This window comes from Pelodiscus sinensis, chromosome 6 (assembly GCF_052426305.1).
Source record: "Pelodiscus sinensis isolate ZL-2025 chromosome 6, ASM5242630v1, whole genome shotgun sequence".
In the NCBI taxonomy this organism is placed as follows: Eukaryota; Metazoa; Chordata; order Testudines; family Trionychidae; genus Pelodiscus; species Pelodiscus sinensis.
Genome location: NC_143057.1, coordinates 4,801,627 through 4,822,670, shown reverse-complemented (window position 1 = coordinate 4,822,670; position 21,044 = coordinate 4,801,627). Strand labels below are relative to the sequence as shown.

The window sequence follows — 21,044 nt, the reverse complement described above, 5'->3', positions numbered from 1 at the left end:
GCTCTGTTTTTCAGTCCAAGGGCAGGCCAAAATGCATACACTTCACATATTCTGTAATCAGATGTGGCAGTTAGGTATGTCTAGACTACAGAGCTTTTCCAAAAAAAAAGTTAGAAAAGCGGATGCGTTTTTTCGGCATCCCTGTAAACCGTGTTTCACGAGGAAGAAGGGATGTTCCGAGAGAGGGTTTATTTGTAGATGGGCCAAATGTCGGAAAAGCCTCTTTTGGAAGAAAAGCAGAAAAAGATATGCAAATTGCAATTCACAATTTGTGTATCTTTTTCTGACTTTTCTTTGTAGTGTAGACATGGTCAGCAAAATGAAGTGGACATGTCCAGTATAAAAATGATGAGACCAATTCTCTCTTGCCTTGTGCCCTACACAGGTATATCTCTCTATCCCTGTGCAAAGTGAATTTTCTAAGGCTCTGTTTACACCATTTGTTTTCTTCAGAAGAGGAAATGCAAATGAAGCGCTCATTTGCAAATCTTGCGCTCTCATTTGCATAGTCTCTTCCAATCCTTTTTGCGGAAGAAGTTTTTGCCGAAAAAAACCACAGTGTAGATGGGATCATTTTTCAGAAAAAACCCCTTTTGTGCAAGATCACCTATTCCTCAAAAAATGAGCGTTACAGGATCTTGCACAAAAGGGATTTTTTCCAAAAAATAGTCCCGTCTACACTGCGGGGGGGTTTCACAAAAACCTCTTCCACAAAAAGGATTGGAAGAGAATATGCAAATGAGAGCACAAGATTAGCAAATAAGCGCTTCATTTGCATTTCCTCTTACGCCAAAAACAAATGGCGTAGACGGAGCCTTAACTGCTCGCATTCTGTGTAGGCAGAAGTGCTACACAAAAGCAATGAGGACACTACTCAGTCCCTTTGGGTCTAATGTGCTTCTATTATCTGGCTTAAAGGTGCGTATGTGTTTGAAAGCAGATTACTTTGGCTCGTGTCAAGTTTCTTTTGCAGCAGTTAGAAAATCTCATGTGTTGTGCCCTGAGCATCAACAGGGCAAGTGGATTGAGTTTGGGGAAATGATTAGAATTCCCTGCTACCTTTCACCGGTATAGATGTCTAGTTCTATAACTGACGGACCAAGATGAGCCCAGTCTGTGTGTGATGTAATTGTTTGAGGGAATGGAACTGAGTGATGGAAGAGGAGGACTGAGAAACTGGTCATAGCAGAAGGGAAGGTTCGTGATATAGCGGACGAGACTGGAATAGCAACGCAGTTTAAAAGGAGTTTGAGTAGGCCTGGTGATGTTGAGGGGGTGGGATAGAAGTGGAACATAGGCGGTTAGGGAAAGGATGGTGGGGAAGAGAGTTGGGTCACAAGTGGAGGGAGATAGGATTGCTACCAGTGGGGAATGGAAAGGGATAAATGACAACTTACCCCAATGTGGGCATTTTGAAGGGCTGGCTATAGAAATGTATGAATGTCCTGGTCCAATGTTGCAGTGCAGAGCATTAACTTAGGAAATGTAATGCTAACAACTGTTGCAGGCTCCTGCCCCGTGTGGTTATACGTAGAACTTTATGGCAATATGGTCTAGCAAACAGTGCCAGCACCATTTATAATTTTCCTGTCAGTCATCTACTGCACGGAATAACCACAAGATATGTATCATTCTCAGAGGCAATCTAGTGGCTAGAGCAGTGGCAGAAATATCATGATTTCTTAAGACTCTTGTGATTTTTGAATATGAGGGGTTGGTAATACTGAAGTCTGCATGCAACAATGAGTAGTCTAGAGAGCTGCAGACAGAATTAGAACGTAGGGACTGACTCAAAGCCCACTGAAGTCACAGAAAACCACGTTGATTTCAATGGCTCTCATTCTACAGTGTAATTAGATGGTGTTGAGACTGTCAAGGTTTGCATCTTGAATAACGCCTCCCCATATTTCATAGTCTGATAATGTTCATCTGGGACAGAATATCTCTTGTAGTTAAGGCTGACGGCAATGTTAGCATTATAAAGACTAGGAAGAGAATGTGGGTGTGTGGCCTGGTCCAGATGTGCCATCCAGCGGAATTAAGATGCTACTGCAGCTTCTCACCTGACCACACAAAATAAACTTCAGTGATGACTAAAACAACATGAGCAAAGTATGCATTATATACAACATGCTCAGCACCATGGGAAGCCGGATGTTCAAGAAAGAATAAGCATTGTTTAGGAATGTGCCTAGTTCATTCATGGGTATCCCTCAACTCCCAGTAAAATCCTGCAATTGTAGATTCCAATTAAGGAGATAGGAACATAACTGAATGTAAAATTAAGAAAAAAATGTAGTCCAAGCAGCATGAAAAGCCTGGCAAAGAGGTATATGAAGTGGTAGAATGATTTTCCCTGGGAAATGGTGGAAACCCTTTTGTTTAGGACTTTTAAAACAGGAAACATATTGTAGGAAACATTGGTATTGGCAGAGAGAGACTGGATGATTTAATAATCTAATTTCTGATTTAATTTCTTTGGGGCCATATCCATATCTCTCTTTCTGTTTTACCTTCATTTTCTTCACTTCATTTTTTTGATCTTGAAATATTATTGCACGTCATCTTTAATATTATAATCCCAAAATGTAATTTCTCAGGTCCTCAGACGGTATAAAGCAATATTACTCAGGATTTGGCCCAGTAACACCATTGCATGGTTTAATATATGTATTTTTATTTTCTTTATATTTTTCTGCTCCAGTTTTGCCTGAAAAACAAGGATTATTTTGTTTGTGCTCTTTTTTCTCCTCCGCATTTCTCTGTTTCCCCATGGTTAATGTTGCATTTCTCATGTAAATTGCAATCCAGAATTTTTCCCTCTATCCCTTGTATCAGACTCTTCCAGCATACATCACGTTTTCTCAGTGTTATCTATAATTTTTATTTCTTGTTTTTCCTGTGTTCTTAGAATCATAGAATTAGAGAACACTAGAACTAGAAGGGACCTCACGGCAGGACCAAGTACTGACTAGACCATCCCTGATCGAGGTCTATCTAACCTGTGCTTAAATATCTCCAGAGATGGAGATTCCACAATCTCCTTGGGCAATTTATTCCTGTGTTTAACCACCCTGACAGTTAGGAAGTTTTCCTAATGTCCAACCTAAATCTCTTTTAATGCAATTTAAGCTCATTGCTCCTTGTCCTATCCTCAGAGGTCAAGGAGAACAATTTTTCTCCCTCCTCCTACTGACACTCTTTTAGATACAGGCAGTCCCCAGGTTACATGGATCCGACTTACATCAGATCCCTACTTACAAACGGGGTGAGGCAACCCCGCACTAGCTGCTTCCCCCCCAGCAGACCAGGGAGACGCAAAGCTAGCGCCCTCCCAGCAGACCAGGGAGACGCGGAGCGGCTTTTCTCAGCAGACCCCTCAGCTTGAGAATAAAGGGCTGAGGGAAGTGAGGTGTGGGAGAATAAAACTGAGCTCTGGAGAAATGTTTGGCTAGAGTTTCCCCTACAATATGTACCAGTTCCGACTTACATACAAATTCAACTTAAGAACAAACCTAGAGTCCCTATCTTGTACGTAACCTGGGGACCGCCTGTATTTGAAAACCACTATCATTTCCCCTCTCAGTCTTCTCCTTTCCAAACTAAACAAGCCCAATTCTATCCGTCTTCCCTCATAGTTCATTTTCTCTAGACCTTTAATCATTCTTGTTGCTCTTCTCTGGACCTTCTCCAATTTCTCCACATCTTTTTTGAAATGTGGTGCCCAGAACTGGACACAATACTCCAGTTAGGTCTAATTAGTGCAGAGAAGAGTGGAAGAATGACTTCTCATGTCTTGTTCACAACACTCCTGTTAATGCATCCCAGAATCGTGTTTGCTTTTTTTTGCAACAGCGTCAAACAGTTGACTCATATTTAGCTTGTGGTCCACTATGATCCCTTTCTTCAGTGCTCCTTCCTAGACAGTCACTTCGCATTCTGTATGTGTGAAACTGATTCTACCTTCCTAAGTGGAGTACTTTGCATTTGTCCTTAAGAACCTAAGAACATAAGTCTAGGTATACCACGTCCACTGCTTCTCCCTTATCCACAAGACTTGTTGTCCTATCAAAGAAAGCTATTAGATTGGTTTGACATAATTTATTCTTTATGAATCCATGCTGGCTGTTACCTATCACCTTATTTTCTTCCAGATGTTGCAAATGAATTCCTTAATTACTTGCTCCATTAGCTTTCCTGGCACAGAAGTTAAACTGAAGTTAAACAGGTCTGTAGTTTCCTGGATTGTCCTTTTTATAGATGGGCACTATATTTGCCCCTTTCCAGTGTTCTGGAAACACACCGGTCTTCCATGATTTTTCAAAGATGATAGCTAAAGGCTCAGATACCTCCTCTATCAGCTCCTTGAGTATTCTAGGATGCATTTCATCAGGCCCTGGTGCCTTGCAGACAACTAACTTTTCTAAGTAATTTTTAACTTGTTCTTTTTTTATTTTAACTTTTAAACCTACGCCATTCCCACTAGCATTCACTATGTTAGGCATTCCTTCATCATCAAACTTCTCGGAGAAGACCAAAACAAAGAAATCATTAAGCACCTCTGCCTTTTCCAAGTTTCCTGTTATTGTTTCTCCCTTCTCACTGAGCAATGGGCCTACCCTGTCCTTTGTCTTCCTCTTGCTTCTAATATATTTATAGAATGTCTTCTTGTTAACCTTTATATCTGTAGCTAATTTGAGCTTGTTTTGTGCCTTTGCCTTTCTAAGCTTGCCCCTGCATACTTGTATTGTTTGCTTATATTCATCCTTTGTCATTTGTCACTTTTTATATGACTCCTTTTTTATTTTTAGATCATGGAAGATCTCCTGGTTAAGCCAAGGCAGGTCTTTTGCCATACTTTCTATCTTTCCTATGCAGCAGAATAGTGAGCTATTGGGCCCTTAATAATGTCCCTTTGAAAAACTGCCAACTCTCTTCAGTTGTTTTTCATCTTAGTCTTGCTTCCTATGGGACCTTACCTACCAGCTCTCTGAGCTTACCAAAATCTGCCTTCCTGAAATCCATTGTCTCTATTTTGCTTCTCCCTTCTACATTCCTTAGAATCACGAACTCTATGATTTCACGATCACTTTCACCCAAGCTGCCTTCCACTTTCAAATTCTCAACCAGTTCCTCCCTATTTATTAAAATCAAATCTAGAACAGCTTCCCTCCAGTAGCTTTTTCAACCTTCTGAAATAAAAAATTATCTTCAATTCAGTCCAAGAACTTATTGGATAGTCTGTGCCCTGCTGTGTTAGTTTCCCAACTAGTTCTTGTTTTATTATTTAACAGGCTAGGGGTTGTAAGAGTTATTTTGGCTATTTTGGGTTATCTGTTTTGTATGTTCTGTTTTCTTGTGTATGTTTATTCATAATCTTAAAAGTCAGAACAGCCTTTCTGTATATTATACGGGTCAGCCCATTGAGTTATAATAATCATCTATATGACAATCATGACTAGTAATACTCACTGAGATCAGCAGCACTGCATTGTTCCACCAGCTGTCCAAAACCAGTGTGAGAGCCAACCCATGGCCCAGAGTGTTTGCAGTGCAAATTGGCAAGCCAGGTGAAGACTAGGAGGGAAAACAAAGGCCCAAGTGGTAACTCGCCCAAGGATGTGCACAGTAGAGTTGCCAAACCTCCAGGATTGGCCTGGCATCTCCCAGATTCAGGCATCAATCGGCTGGTGACTATTGAAAGCAATCAGGCACATTTTAATAGGCTATTTTAAGAAAATGACCTGACCTCATGTTGGAGGAATAGCTTCAGTCAGAATTGGCAATCGTAGCACACAGTTCAATGGCAGAGCTTGGAAGGGAAGCAAATGGCCTGAGGGGCACCACAACCTCTGAGTGTCACTTAAGACTGGTCAACACTATGAGCTAAGGTCAAAATTAATCACGTTAGGCCAATTTTTTAAGCAGTGAGTCTACATCACCAAACCCATTCCACTGATTGTAAAGGCAGTTAAAGTTGGTTGATAAAATTTGAACTTGCATTGTTGACTTTGAGATAGAACAGATGTAGCACTGTTAAAGTCAATATTCTTGGATTCTGGGGGTGCCTCAGAGTGCCCAATGTGACTGCTCTGGCCAACACTTTCAACTCTGCTGCTCTCCCAGACACATAGGAGAAGCCCTGGGAAAATTTGAATTTTGTTTTGTTTGGCCAGCAGCACATTTGACCATGAATGCCCAGGGTTGCAAATGAGCGCCAGCATGGAGTTGATCAGATTGCTATATGAGGAGAGGAACCTGTGTAGGCAAAACTATGAAGCAGCAGAAGAAATCTATGCCAAAATTGCACACAGCATGGTGGGGAAAAGATACGGCAGGGACACGTAACAGTGCTGCGTGAAAATAAAGGAGCTCAGGCAGGAACACCAGAAAACAAAGGAGGCAAACAATTTGTCTTGTTCAGAGCCACAAACATGTTGCTTCTATGAGCAGTGCATGGGATTCTAGGACGGGAACCAACTAGTGTCCTAAAGCTGTCCATGGATACCTTCTAAGCAACTCTTCAGGAAGCCTCTAGTAAAGAGGAGGAAATGTTCAGCACGCAAGCAGACCATCTGAGTTCATCAACAGCTAGGATCTTTTTTTAACTTTGGATGTATTGCTGTTGGATCCTAATGGCAGGGAGGGTGTAATGTCAAAAGCTCCTCATTGAGAGATTGTGCTACTTCCTGCTATTTTCTGAGCACTGAGCATGACCGGACCCACTGAGCATGCTCAGCAGTTCTCTTGCATCCACTTCCAGAAACACTGGTTTAGAGTAATCCTTTGTAAACAACTGTTGGTGGACTCCTACATTGTTTTTAGATCAGTATTTCCAAAATGGTGTTCCATGGAAGACTGGGGTTCAGCAAAGATGAAAGTGATACTTCCAGTAGGAGTTTCTTACAATAGCAATTTCTTATTTCTGGAAATCAGAAACTGCCCCCAGGAGCATAATCCTACAGGGAGCTGTTTTCAACACAGAAATGTTGTAAACTACTGCACGTATGATTGCGCTGCCACTAGCAGCTGTTTCCTACAGTAGCACTACCTTACAATTGTACCAATAAGAAAGTGCCACCTGTAGCACATTCCTATAAAGTAGGAGCTTTCAACATTACAAGGGCACTTCACATTTGTAAGAACACTACAAGTAGTGGAAGGTGGTTGAGTTTATCTGTGGCAGCCCCTCTGCCTACACACCAGGAAGCTCCCCCGGAAGTTTAACGTGTCTGAAGATGGGGCAGGAATCCATAAAAGTGGCCTTATGCATGCGAAAGTTTTGCAGCCACTGGTCATGGTTCCATAACTGCATAACAATTCAGCCTCACCAGTCTATGTTTGTCTCACAGGACCAGAACTGGTGTTCCTCTTTGTCAACAGGACTGATTGCCGCCAGTTTGTGCCAATTTCTCCCATCAACGGTTTCGAGCATATCTGTGTTTATGGCTTTTTCAACATTCATCCTCTCTCTGGCAACCACGAGGTGTTTGCAATGCTTGCCAAAGCAGTTTGCAGATGAACAGGGGTTTGGGGGTGGTCCATGCTCGCCCAGTTATCCATTCAGGTGTCATACCTAGGGGAAAAGGGACACAAAAAATTGCTTTCACACGGGATGGAGGAAGGCAATAAGTGCATTCAGGGAGGCTGATGTTCCCAGAAACACCCACTGGAATGCTGTTGTCCCATTGGGAACCTAACCAGGGCTCCCTCTAAGCTGAGTGGTGGAGTAGCAGGGGAGAGCCTGGCATATGGACCAGCTGATTGGCAGAGCACCCACAGCGGGCATCCTGTGTTTTTGTGTGTGGTGCGCAGCCACGCACGCCTCGGTGCACAGAACAAAACTTATTCCACACACAGATAGGAGCATTGAGCCTAACCCAGAATGCAAAGGGGCGGCAGGAACTGGGGGAGAGCATGGGACAGGCAGCTCTGCTCTACCTGGCGGGTAACGATCTCCCCGCCCTGCAGGCGAATTGCCGTTGAGCTGGCCCCGCCCCTCTCCCGCTCCAGACGAATTGCCGTTGAGCTGGCCCCGCCCCTCTCCCGCTCCAGACGAATTGCCGTTGAGCTGGCCCCGCCCCTCTCCCGCTCCAGACGAATTGCCGTTGAGCTGGCCCCGCCCCTCTCCCGCTCCAGACGAATTGCCATGAGCTGGCCACGCCCCCCCCCCCCCCCCCGCTCCTCGTCTTGTCAGGAGCCAATAGACGCGCGGGGGGGGGGGGGTACCGGAAGTCGAGAATCGCGCCGGCCCCGCCCGAAGGAGGAGACGCTCTAGTGAACGTCTCTCTATGGTGGGCGGCGGCGGCGCTCCCGGAAGCGTCGCTGCAGCGGCGATGGCGGAAGCCGAGGGCCTGGAGGCGCGGGACGGGGAGGCCGAGCTGGAGGGCGGGGAGCCCCTGGAGCCCGGCGGCTACGTGCTGTACAGGTACCGGCCTCGGCCCGCGCCCTTGCCACGTGGAGCGGCCCCGCCCGCCGGACCGGCTCCCCTCAGCCCGCCGGGGGGGGGGGGAGAACGTGGGCGAGCGAGGGGCTGCACCCTAGGCCTCGGGGGGGGGGGGGCGGTACCTCACTGCTGCTGCTGGGGAGCGGGGACAGGTGGGCGGCCCAAAATGGGGGGGGGGGGGCGAGTGCTTGGCAGTTGGGAGCTGACTTCCTGCCACAAGAGACCTGCCTGCCCCTTTATGCCAATCAGGGATGTCAAATCCTCTTTTACACGCGCATTTACCCGGGGTCCCGCGGCTCATAGACTCCAAGGTCAGAAGGGACCATTATGATCATCTAGTCTGACCCCCTGCACAGTGCAGGCCACAGAATCTCGCCCACCCCTCCTAGAATAATCCTCTCACCTATATCTCAGATATTGAAGCCTTCAAATACTTTGAAGGCCCCAAGATGCAGAGAATCCTCCAGCCAGTGATCCATGCCCCATGCTACAGAGGAAGGTGAAAAATCTCCAGGGCCTCTGCCAATCTACCCTGGAGGAAAATTACTTCCTGACCCCAAATATGGCGATCAGCTAAACCCTGAGCATGTGGGCAAGACTCACCAGCCAGACACCTGGTGACCCTGGTAAATATACCAATAAGGGGACTGTTTGCCAGGTAACGGGTTAACTCTTTATGTCCTTAATGCGGCTCGACCTAAAATGAATTGGGGTTCTGGCATGTGGTAACCCGCATTAGTCCCTTGAAAGCGTGGTACATTTGAGTGTGTGGAGCCTGCGATCAGAATTGAGGTAAGAACACTCTGACCGAGGTGAGCGCAGCCCAGGGAAGAAGAGCGCTGTGTACATCCGAAAGGTGGTCTTGCTCACCAGCAGAAGTTGCTCAATAAAAGATACTACTTCACCCTCCAAGGTCAAGGAACACAGTCACTGCCTAGGCTACAGCGTGACTAAATGATAGGACTTTTGGCATCAAAATTGTGCCTGTGTCATGCAAGTGTGTGGTACAGATAATGACCGCTAGGAAGAATGGTGCATTTGTAAAACTGTGTTTTTTAGGGAGGAGGCTTGAGTAGTTTTTCCGGTTTATATTGTTAAGCCATTCAAAAGAAAAATGTACATTTGCAGGTACAGAAAAGATTGGTCTGATGTTGAACCAGTACCTCAAAATGATGGGCCAAATCCTGTGGTTCAGATCATCTATAGTGAAAAATGTAAGTTTTTAAAAAGCTTTTAAATGTAATTAAAACTTGGTAAGGTGAAAACATATGTGTAATGTGTCCATGCACCACTCAAACTAGCCTTTAATTTTCTATAATATTGTCATCTAGAAGTGAACTTTAAAAGTTGAGGTTTTAATATTAAAATGGAAAATATACCAGATAAAAATATCATACACATTAGGGGTTCTTTTGAGAAATTATGTATTAACCAACTTGAGCCTTGAACAAAACTTGTTTCACTTTGTCATGATTATTGGATATACCGTATATACTCGAGTATAAGTCGACCCGAATATAAGCCGAGGCACCTAATTTTACCCCAAAAAACTGGGGAAAAGTATTGACCCGAGTATAAGACTAGGGTAGGAAATGAGTCGGGGCGAAAGCTGCTCCGGTGCCCCTGGTCTGCTGGGGTCCAGCAGACCAGGGGCACCGGGCGGGTTCCCGCGCTTCTGAGGCTTTGCCCAGAGGCGCGGGACCCCCCGCGGCTGCGGCTTCAGTCCGGGAGCCTGTGGTCTGCTGGGGACGGTCCCCAGCAGACCACAGGCACCCAGATTGAAGCGGCAGCAGAGGCTCTTCCCCGCGCCTCTGAGGCTTTGCCAGAGCAAAGCCTCAGAGGCGCGGGACCCCCCGCGGCTGCGGCTTCAGTCCGGGAGCCTGTGGTCTGCTGGGGACGGTCCCCAGCAGACCACAGGCACCCAGATTGAAGCGGCAGCAGAGGCTCTTCCCCGCGCCTCTGAGGCTTTGCCAGAGCAAAGCCTCAGAGGCGCGGGACCCCCCGCGGCTGCGGCTTCAGTCCGGGAGCCTGTGGTCTGCTGGGGACGGTCCCCAGCAGACCACAGGCTCCCAGATTGAAGCGGCAGCAGCGGAGGTTCCCCGCGCCTCTGAGGCTTTGCTCTGGCAAAGCCTCAGAGGCGCGGGGAAGAGCCGCTGCTGCCGCTTCAATCTGGGTGCCTGTGGTCTGCTGGGGATCTGAGGCTTTGCTCTGTTCCCCGCGCCTCTGAGGCTTTGCTGAGTTTGTCAAAGCTCCAAGGATAATGTTTACCTGCTTTCAACCTTAATATTCAGCATTGTCTAACATTTAAAAAAAAATCCTCTTGTTTCCTTTCAGATTTTTTTTATGACAGAGTTAACAGGTTTTTAAGGAAGAATAAAGCAAGTATTAAAGCTACTTGGTAGGCAGCTACATTTCTAGTAATGTGAGCAATTAGGAAGGTGTGTCTAGGCCTAAAGGAAAATGCAGTGATGATGTTGAAGAATGTTGAGCAATAACATGGCTCCATAGTGTTCTCATGGCCATTTTGGACGTTATCTAGATGATGTGTTGAAAGATGTTTTAGGAGCTGTCTAGTCTTAGGAGCTGTAAAGTACCCCAACCATAATGGTGCTAGTGAATGGTGATTGTAACAGCATGCAGACTGTTAGAACCAAACACCTTCAAACATAGTTTTATGAAATAGTATTTGATGCATACAAAGTAGCATCAATGGGTTGCCAGCCTTAGAAATCCTGAATAGAAGATTTGTAATTGCTTTGGATAACATGCTGTCATCTGTCCAGTCAGAGATGTCTATGATTACTTTCGGGCTGTTCTGCAGCGGGATGAAAGGAGCGAAAGAGCTTTTCAGCTAACAGGAGATGCCATTGAACTAAATGCTGCAAATTACACTGTGTGGTAAGTAATGGTCTTGGGGGCGGGATCATTAAAAATTAGTTGATTAAATTAAATTGCCTCATTTATCTTTCAGCTCTCCTGGCAGCGTATTAGTCACAATACAATTGCCTTTCTGGGTGGCTGGGTGTTAGAAACTTCAGTGGCTCTTAAAGCTACAGCAGGCTCTTAAAGCAAGATTGTAATGCAGCATAACAAATTTCTGGGAAGTGCATCTGGTAATATAAACTTTTAAACAAGATTAGGACTAGCCATTAAAACACCCTACTGTCTGTCATGGCTCCTTCCCCACTCTGGCACGATAAATGCAGAAGTGGGGGCCAGCAATTGTACCCCAAAGCCTTATCTACCAGGCTTTGGTAAAAACTTCCCCCAAAATCTTAAAACCCTAGATTTTTGGGAATAAAACTTCCGCTGCCACCACCCAAATATTAATAACGAGATTAGGGGAAAGATCATTTGGGAAATCTCACCCCATTATAAAAATTAGGACACACAAGTAACCAATGCCAGGTTAATAAAAAGAAAGGAGAAAACTTTTATTATTACAACAATATTCCTGTTGCAAGTGTAAAGATCAGATGGAAAGGTAACAAAATATATTCATGGAGGAATTACACCATGGGCTAGAACTTAGTTAAAAAGAAAAGCCAAACATTTCTTAAGCAGTGCCAGATATCAGATCCCATACCCAACCCTTAAAACAATAAAGTCTAACGAAACTACCTAAACTTTACCCTACTTACAGAAAGTGAAGAATTGTTTCTTGGAGAGAGAGAGACATGCTTGTCCCTCCCTGTAGCTGCAGAGGACTCACCCAGAGAGACAAAAGGAGAAAGGAAAAAAACCAAATTCCTTTGTCCCAGTTTGAAAGTGCCACCTAGATTCCTACTGGTCACTCCACCTGGCTAAGTGTAGTTAACCCCTTAATTCCCAGGCTGCTGGCTAACCCTCAATTTAAGATGACATGACAAATATTGAAAATGTTTCTCTTACACGCGTTCCTAGTGGAAAAACTGGAACCATTTCCTAATAGTTTCAAAGAAAGTTCATAAGTAAATATATTAGCCGCTAGTTTTTTGTAATATATATTACTAAAGTAAGTCCAGAATTTTCTTTTCATACTTGCCAATTTAATTTTCAAGTAAATGCTAAACTTGTAAGACTTCTGACATCACACAAGTAGATTTCGCAACCAATAACTGCTGTTAAATTCTTCCCTGTATAAATTAATGCACTCATAACAGGAAATATATACAACTTATTTCATATCCAGTACACAATGTGTAGTGTCACTGCAACAGGTGTGGGGTAGACAAACCTAAGTAGAAACTCAAAGTTGCTAAGGTCTTGGCTATCCGTCTGTTTGCAGACTTACCTATTATGGTTACCATGAGCAGCTCAGTAATGAATAAATATGTAGCAGAATTATTTGTGTCCTTAAAAATTAGTTTAATTCTTAAAGTACTTTCAACTGCATTTATTCCAGCTTAAAAAAGAAAAATGTTTGTTTCTTTTCTTTAGGCATTTCCGTAGAGTTCTCCTGCAGTCATTAGGAAAGGACCTGCATGAGGAAATCAGCTACATTACAGCTATCATTGAAGACCAGCCAAAGAATTATCAAGTCTGGTAAAATCTTTTTGGTTTCTAGAGACAAACTGTTTCACCTTTGTTCATCTCAGAAATGGACATGGTCCTAAAAGTGGGAGGTGATGATTCATCCTTCCTCCTTGGTTGGAGGCAGTTTCGGAGATGTTAAATGGGACTGGCAGTGAATTTTTACAGAGTGGATATATCTAGTGGTAGTGTACTCAGAAGTTTGTCTGCTTACATTTAACCGGGTAACTAGTTACATGGGATTTTACATCCCTAGTCTGGTGACTAGCTGGTGTGGTGGTGGTGTTTTGTGCATTTGTCTTGGTAAGTATTGTAATCAGGTGGTATTTTAATACAAGTCTAATGTTCAAGCAAATATTGGAAGGGAAGCCTTTTGAATTATGGTATTTCATCTTTAGGCACCACAGACGGGTGTTGGTAGAATGGCTGAAGGATCCATCTCAAGAGCTTGAGTTTATAGCTGAAATTCTTAACCAAGATGCCAAGAATTACCATGCTTGGCAACACAGACAGTGGGTTATTCAGGTATTGTATCCAGGTCTGCTGTTTTCTCTGTAGGGAGCATCCTCCCAAAATTGTAGAGATTTTTATCTTAAATTGAACTTTACGTGCTGATTCTTGTAGATGGAGAGAAAACAATTAAATGTGTGTGATATCAGAATTCATCTCTAAACTAACCCGTCAACGAACCAGCTCAACAAATTGCTGTTGGTGACTTGCCTTTGTGCCTTTTTTTAGAGATGGCACTAATAGCACTATATAATGAGGGTTGTGAGACACTTCCCAATTACCTCAATTTACTACTTGGATTTCTTGGGGGACCTAGAGTGTGAGAAGCTAGGCTGGAATTCTTTTTATGAAGAAGGAAGGAATTTGTTAAAACATATCTAAATTTTTTGTGTTTTCCTCTTCTCATCATTGTAGGAGTTCAAGTTGTGGGATAATGAACTGGAGTATGTTGACCAGCTTCTGAAAGACGATGTGAGAAACAACTCTGTCTGGAACCAAAGATACTTTGTAATTTCCAACACCACGGGCTACAACGATCCTGCTGTTCTAGAGCGAGAAGTCCAGTTAGTAATACTATGTACAATTACATTTGGTGCCCTCCATTTCTCATAGCCTAAAGAAGTGGGGCACGTTCTCGAATGCTTCAGTTCCCCTTGACTCTGCACAGTCTGGGTACAGAATAAAAGCTATGGTGCTGGCATGGGTAGAAGATCTTGAACAATAATCAGGAGATAAGTATCCATGCTCATGTTACATCTAGCAGATGCCTTTAACAGCTGCAGTTAAATTGGAGAGCAGTTGTATTTTGTGCAGCTATCTGAGTTGATCATTAAAATGTCTGCTTTAGTCTGTATTTTAAAAAGCCTGCGGAGAGGAGGTTGATGTGAGTCTGGATAAAGAACTGAATATATTTCTCTCTGGCTCATTGACCTTTGACAGAAGCGTTTAACCTCTGTTTTTTCCCATAGGTACACTCTAGAAATGATCAAGATGGTGCCGCATAACGAAAGTGCTTGGAACTACCTAAAAGGGTGAGATTTGTATTTTGTATCTGGTAAGGGGGATTGTTGCGGGGTTGGTGTTAGTTGCTGGCTATTTCACTTTGAATGTGTCATGCCTAAAAGTACAGGAAACCTTTGCCATTTGTGGTGGATGCTATTTGTGGGGCTAGACAGCCGCTGCCCCCCTCCTAGGCTGGGACAGGAGTCCCACAAATATGTGGAACCACAAATAGTGATTCTGCAAATTGTGAGGGTCTCTTGTATATACAGCTTTAGGAGAACTGAAAAGCAATTATCTAAATCAGCTTGAAATATACCCACAGAAAGGGGCAATATGATAACCTCCAAATCCACTTGCCATATAATTACTGACTAAGTAGCTTTGGCCAGGGGATAATGAATACTTGAAAGTGCACTACACAGCAGATTGTTTCTATTTGCTGGATCCAAAAAAGTCAGTCCTTTAAAATAGCCTATAAATAACTTGATTGTCGGGGTGCTGACGGTGTACTAGCCTCTCTACAAACCACCAGGTGATGCTCTGTAGAGAATGAAAAGTCTTTGATAGTACAGAACTTGGAAAGAGAAATGGTAGCATATAGTAAGTTGGTTGACTGGAGTCAAGTGCATCTGCTTTTGGGGCCTCTTCTGACTGAGTTGGGTGGCATAGTCAGCTTTCTGATTACTTTCATTAGCGCGTACTGAGTGTGTTTCCAGAATCCTTGCTAGAGATGGGATGGCAGTGTCCCAACAGCTTAAAATATTTTCACAGTAGTAGAGGAAAGCAGTTGAATCTTTTCACTTGAACTTGCTCATCTCTCTGTGGGCATATTAATAATGAAGGGATATGTGGCATAAGACCACCAAAAGTTGACTTAAAAAGAAAGGCAAAATAATATTATTAGACTGCTCTGGCTATGCATTGGGAGAATGTTGATTAAAGGCATCTGTATCACTGTGCTCTTGAGATGTTCATCAGTAGCTTTCTAAAGCTGTGGCTTTTCAGCCTGTGGCCAAGAGACCCCTGGGGTTCTGCAGACTAAGATTTCCAAAGTGGTCCACATCTCCATTTGAAATTGTTTAGGGGCCCACAAATGAAAGACCGAAAACCACTTGCTATAGCAAAGCTGTCTTGTTGCTGTATTGAACTACATTTATTACCCTCTGTGGGCTATAAGGTTAAATTGCTTGCCTGCCATACCAGATAATATGCCTTTCTTGGGTGATTCATACTAATTATTATTGGATCCAGTATATAAATATAGTATACATTATAAGGTATTCATGGTTATCTGTAGTATCAAGCTGTAATGAAAAACCTACAGATCTGGATCCTATATGAACAGCTAACACATTTTAAAGTAAGTTAGCATAAGCGACTTTTTCCTAGATACAGTGCTTACTCGGATACTCCTCAGCTTTGGTGTACTGAATAGGGGAACTAAACATAAAATAGATGAACTGGCTCAGATGTCAGAATCAGTCAGTGACCGCAAAAGGACAGCAGGGCAGAGAAGCTGCTAGAAAGGCCAGAGGTAGTAGTTTCAGGAACGAGATAAACCTTATTAATATGTAGTGATAAGCGTCATAATTTACTAGTCTGTAGCATAAATGTGCCCATAAAATTCTTTGAGTGAGGAAATAAAATATGGGCATTGTAGGTTGGGTCAGATTCAAGCAATGACCAGACCCTATAAAATACCCGTGCAGCGGGTAGGGTTAGGGTAGGTGGTGGTACTTTAAAAAAAACAACAACAACAAATGGTCTGGTAGTACTTTATAGACTAACAAAACATGTAGATGGTATCATGAGCTTTCGTGGGCACAGCCCACTTCTTCAGATGACCTGAGTTATGAGTTTGGGATGTGAAAACTTGAAATAAATAGGGGGAAGGGAAGGGGCAGAGAGAGAAAAAGGGAGGGGTTTAGAAGACAGCTCCTATTTATTTTGAGTTTTTATATCCCAAACTCATAACTCCGGTCATCTACAGAAGTAAGTTATGCCCACGAAAGCTCATGATACCATCTACGGCTACGTCTACACTGGCAGCTTCTTGCGCAAGAACTCTTTTGCAGAAGAGTTCTTGTGCAAAAACTCTTCCATAAGAGAGCATCTACACTGGCATGTGCTTTTGCGCAAGAGATGTGCTTTTGCACAAGAGCATCCATGCCAGTGTAGACGCTCTCTTGCACAAGGAAGTTCTGATGGCCATTTTAACCATAGTGTTTTCTTGTGCGAGAAATTCATGTTTGCCTGTCTACACTGGCCTCTTCTGGAAGAGCTCTTGCGCAAAAGGGCTTCTTCCTGAGCGGGTGCATCAGAGTTCTGGTGCCAGAAGCCCTGATTTTATATATTAGAACGTCAGTTTACTTGCACAAGAACACGCGGCAGTGTAGACAGGCAGCAAGTTTTTGCGCAAGAGTGGTCGCTTTTGCACGAGATGGTGCCAGTGTAGACACAGCCTACATGTTTTGTTAATCTATAAAGTGCAACCAGACCATTTATTTTTTTCTGTAACAGACTAACTTGGCAACCCCCTGATACTCCTGGGTCATCTTAGTTTGTTGTTAGTTCTTCTTTGCTGCTTGTTGGCTTATCTTTCACAATATAGCTTAGCCACTCCACACTCTACCCGTCTGGACCTTCAACTTCATTGGGCATGCCAGGGACAAGGCTGGCCCTATGTTTCCTGACGCCAGGCCTTCAGGAAGGGGTATGAGTATGCTAGATTAAGCAATTCTTTGTATTAGTAATGTGACCAGAGGGAGTCCTCAAATTGTATTCTGTTCTGATAACTTTATGCTTTTTGATGTTTGCAACTGTTTAACATTTATTTTAATAAAGGTTTTTAATGACTCGGTATTGTCCTTGACTTGTTCGCAGTTTGAATGCCCCACCACATTCCCTGAAACTCCCCTTCCGAGAGTTCCGCTCTCTGGCTTCTCTCTCTCTTTCTGTAACGTATTTTGGGACAAGAACCTAAATATCTTCCATAACCCCATACCCATTAAATTCAGGTCGACACCTCTGCCTTTTTTTACTATTTATAGCTCCTATTAGACTAAAATCTTCAGAAAAAGCCAAAACTTGCTTAAGTTTTAGTCAGAGTTGCCAGCAGTACTTGTTAATCTCTGTTTCAGAATTCTGCAGGATCATGGTCTTTCCAAATATCAAAATCTATTAGAGCAACTGCTGGATTTACAGCCAAGCCACAGTTCTCCCTACCTGATTGCCTTCCTTGTGGATATATATGAAGACATGCTAGAAAACCAGTGTGACAACAAGGAAGAAACACTAAACAAAGCATTAGAGGTGAGTTGAGAGCTCAATTTCTTCACCCCAGGGAGTTGTCCAGCTGAATCTATTACCACAGAAAGCAAAGGCTAGATTATTTAATTGAAAAGCTCTCTTGTAAAATAGAGCTGTACATTAACTGCACAGTTATTGGGTGGTGATGATTACTATAAGTAGCTGTTTCCATGCGCTGTGGTTTAGTAAATTGTTAGTGTGTGGAATCAGTTTACTACTTCTCATTCTACTGAAGAGAAATCCTTAGGCACTCAAAGTTCATGGATGCTGGTGAGTTGTCCTTTTCCTTCACTCCCAAAGCATCTAATGCTCATTAGCAATGTCCTCTTGCTAACTGTACGGTACATGAATCCTCACCCTCTGACATCATCCAGTCTGTTTGCGAGAATTTTTATAGTAGCTTGCCAGCAACATAGGTCACCTTCGCTCCACTTGACAGAAGCAAAGTGTAGAAACATCCCAAACATTAAATGCTAATAAGCAAAGAACCCAAACAAGCTTTCAAATTGCTGATAGAGCAGTTTTGTTTTGTTTTTTAAATTATTTTGTTTAAGTTCCTAACATGCTTGCTCTGCCCTCTGCATAATTTAGCAGACGGCTCTCTTTAGACTCAAAATAATTGACATATGTATATGGAGAAACCTTCAGCTTCCTGGTCCACAAGACTGATGGAGCAGAACTCACCATGGCTCTTGAAGAGCTTTTTTACACCTGAGAGTAACAACACTGTAATTTAGCAGGAGGTAGATTCCCTGTATAGACTTATAGGCTCCCCATACTGCGTCTACAGATTACTTTCTGCAGCTGTAGATTCCAGCGGTGCTCTTCAGAAACCCTTTTAATTGTGTCTGGTCTGATAGAACTCAGGCACTTGCCTTGTGCTGCTACTGCAGTACTTCACTACCTTGCTCTCAGCATTAAGAACATAAGACTGGCCGCACTGGGTCAGACCAAAAATCTATCTAGCCCAATATCCTGTCTTCCTACAGTGGCCTATGACAGGTGCTCAGAGGAACGAACAGAACAGGTAGTCATCAAGTGATCCCTCTCCTGTAGTCCATTTCCAGACTCTGACAAACAGAGGCTAGGGACACCATTCCTGCCTGTCCTGGCTAATAGCCATTAATGGACCTAACCTCCATGAATTTATCTAGCTCTTTTGAATCCAGTTATAGTTTTGGCCTTCACAACAATCTCAGGCAAGGGGTGCCATTGACTCTGCTCATTGTGTAAAGAAAAACTTCTTTTTGGTTCTTTTAAACCTACAGTCTATTAACATGACGTTTAACCAAATGGAAGTTCTTCTGTCACGAGGAGTACATAACACTTCCTTATTTACTTTTACCATACTAGCCATGATCTTATAGACCTATCACATCTCCCCATAGACATTTTTTTCCAAGATGAAAAGTCACTCTTATTAATCTCTTTTTGTATGGAAGTTGTTTCATATCACTTATTTTTGTTGCCTTTTTCTAAACCTTTTCCAATTACAATATCTTTTTTTGAGATCAGGGCAAATACACTCAAATCTACATGCATTATTCAAGATGTACCATGGATTTATACCATTTATCCTTCACAGTTCACAGGCACCAAAATGTGCCTTGACACCTTAAAATTTCATGCCTCTTAACTGTCTGCACTGTTCTGTTAATCACTGGCGCGCGCTCTCGCTCTCGAAGTTGGTGGTACCAAACCCTGGCTCATCAAATGAGCTGGATGGAACATTTGAAGGGCATTATTTATGCCTGTGGGATGGAGCACAATATCTGATGTCCCATAAGGGGAAGATAGTGGGGTGTACAGAAAGCTATGAGTTAACCTACAACTGGAGAGCCAAACTTCTGTTGGGCATTAACTGTAGAGATCATTGATTGTGTTTTAGGAAGATGCATTCATCAAAAGTGTACTGATACTGGTACGAAACTTGTGAATGAAAAGCCATGCTTTGCTTGCTGAAGAGAAGGCCTTGCTTAATACGAATTATGAATATTTATTTTTAAGGACTTTTAACGTTTGGCTTAATATATTTCAACTTTGTAACTTTTCCTTAGTTATGTGAAATTCTGGCTAACGAAAAAGACACAATACGAAAGGAATATTGGAGGTATATTGGGAGGTCCCTTCAGAAGGAGCACGGCACTGAACCAAGCTTGCATACAGATAAGCAGCAATAACTGCATGTGGAAGAAGATGGTGTGTCAAGCTCTAAGATGCTTGTAAAGAAACTCCCAACTGCGGGGAGGGGACACAAGCCAGTATAAACTTAGATATACTGTTCCCCTCTGCCTGAGTATGATGTAACAGTGTGCACTGCACAGGTATTACTCTTAACAGGAACTGAGTTTGGAGTGTTCAGTATAACACAATCCCCTTTGGTCACTGCTGCTACTGACAATAGCTATAGGTAAATCAAAATTAATTTGACTTGAAATATGCCAAATAAAGGACTTATTTCTTAATAGAAAATACATAATGCTCTCTCACGTTTTAGCCGAATCCACTCTAGCCCCCCTTCCTAATACAGATTACCTGCAATGAATTAAGTCCTGTATGTAATGGTTATAAAGCTGCTTAATTTTAGTTACTTTAAGCAGAGGAAGGCAATTGTTGCTATAGGACAGAACAGCTCTGCAACAGCAACAAAATTATGCTATGATTGTACCCAACTAATGCCAACAACCTGGTTTTATAATAAAAGTGTAGATATATTTCAAGTACTCATGTGTTTTAGCATGTTTCTCTCTTCTATACAGTGTCTTGTAGCAACAAGACAGTGTTTGCTGTCATTAGCCATCTCTTAGGACAATCCGGGGAGGTTCTCTAATTTCACACTCCAGCATACACATGCTTTTTAGGTGTCAGTCTTTGCATTGGAATGTTTAAACTCCCATGTTGCTTTAATGCATCTTGTGCCTTGGAATATTCTGATCCGGACAGCAGAGAGGAGTTCTTGTCATACTCAATGTAAAGAGCAGGCATGAGTGAGTTGTATGGGGTGACCCAACTTCTCAGAGCCAACCAGGTCTGTGGAACGTTCAGACCTGTCTTCATTTCAAAATCCAAATTACTGATTCCCCCCCCCCCCCCCCCAGCCTCATCTACCCTTTTAACATGAACAAAACAGCATATTTTTCCTGCTTTTGTTCTTATAAACAGCTTAACAATTGTAATTACCTATTTCAGGCTGATTTTATAGTTTATTTCAGGCCAAACAATTAGTTTGGCAAAGTAATAAAGCAACTGAAAGAGGGTCTTACTA

The 21,044-nt window shown here is 43.0% G+C and overlaps 1 protein-coding gene across 1 annotated transcript; it reads left to right on the top strand.

The window, feature by feature from the left end:
- The first annotated feature begins 8,247 nt into the window (after nt 1–8,247).
- On the top strand, nt 8,248–20,502 carry FNTA (farnesyltransferase, CAAX box, subunit alpha). Its single transcript, XM_075931334.2, has 9 exons — nt 8,248–8,428; nt 9,575–9,660; nt 11,230–11,344; nt 12,866–12,970; nt 13,357–13,483; nt 13,883–14,031; nt 14,437–14,499; nt 17,611–17,782; nt 19,837–20,502. The coding sequence occupies exons 1-9, from the start codon at nt 8,292–8,294 to the stop codon at nt 19,957–19,959; spliced, it is 1,077 nt and encodes a 358-aa protein (XP_075787449.2). The 5' UTR covers nt 8,248–8,291; the 3' UTR covers nt 19,960–20,502.
- Nucleotides 20,503–21,044: the final 542 nt, after the last annotated feature.

What these genes read in the sequence shown, in the direction of transcription:
- FNTA (XM_075931334.2), top strand. Translation starts at nt 8,292, where the DNA reads ATGGTGGGCGGCGGCGGCGCTCCCGGAAGCGTCGCTGCAGCGGCGATG. An exon ending in CCAAAGAATTATCAAGTCTG is followed by an intron (nt 12,971 to 13,356) that starts GTAAAATCTTTT and finishes TTTCATCTTTAG; the next exon opens with GCACCACAGACGGGTGTTGG. An exon ending in CACTAAACAAAGCATTAGAG is followed by an intron (nt 17,783 to 19,836) that starts GTGAGTTGAGAG and finishes ACTTTTCCTTAG; the next exon opens with TTATGTGAAATTCTGGCTAA.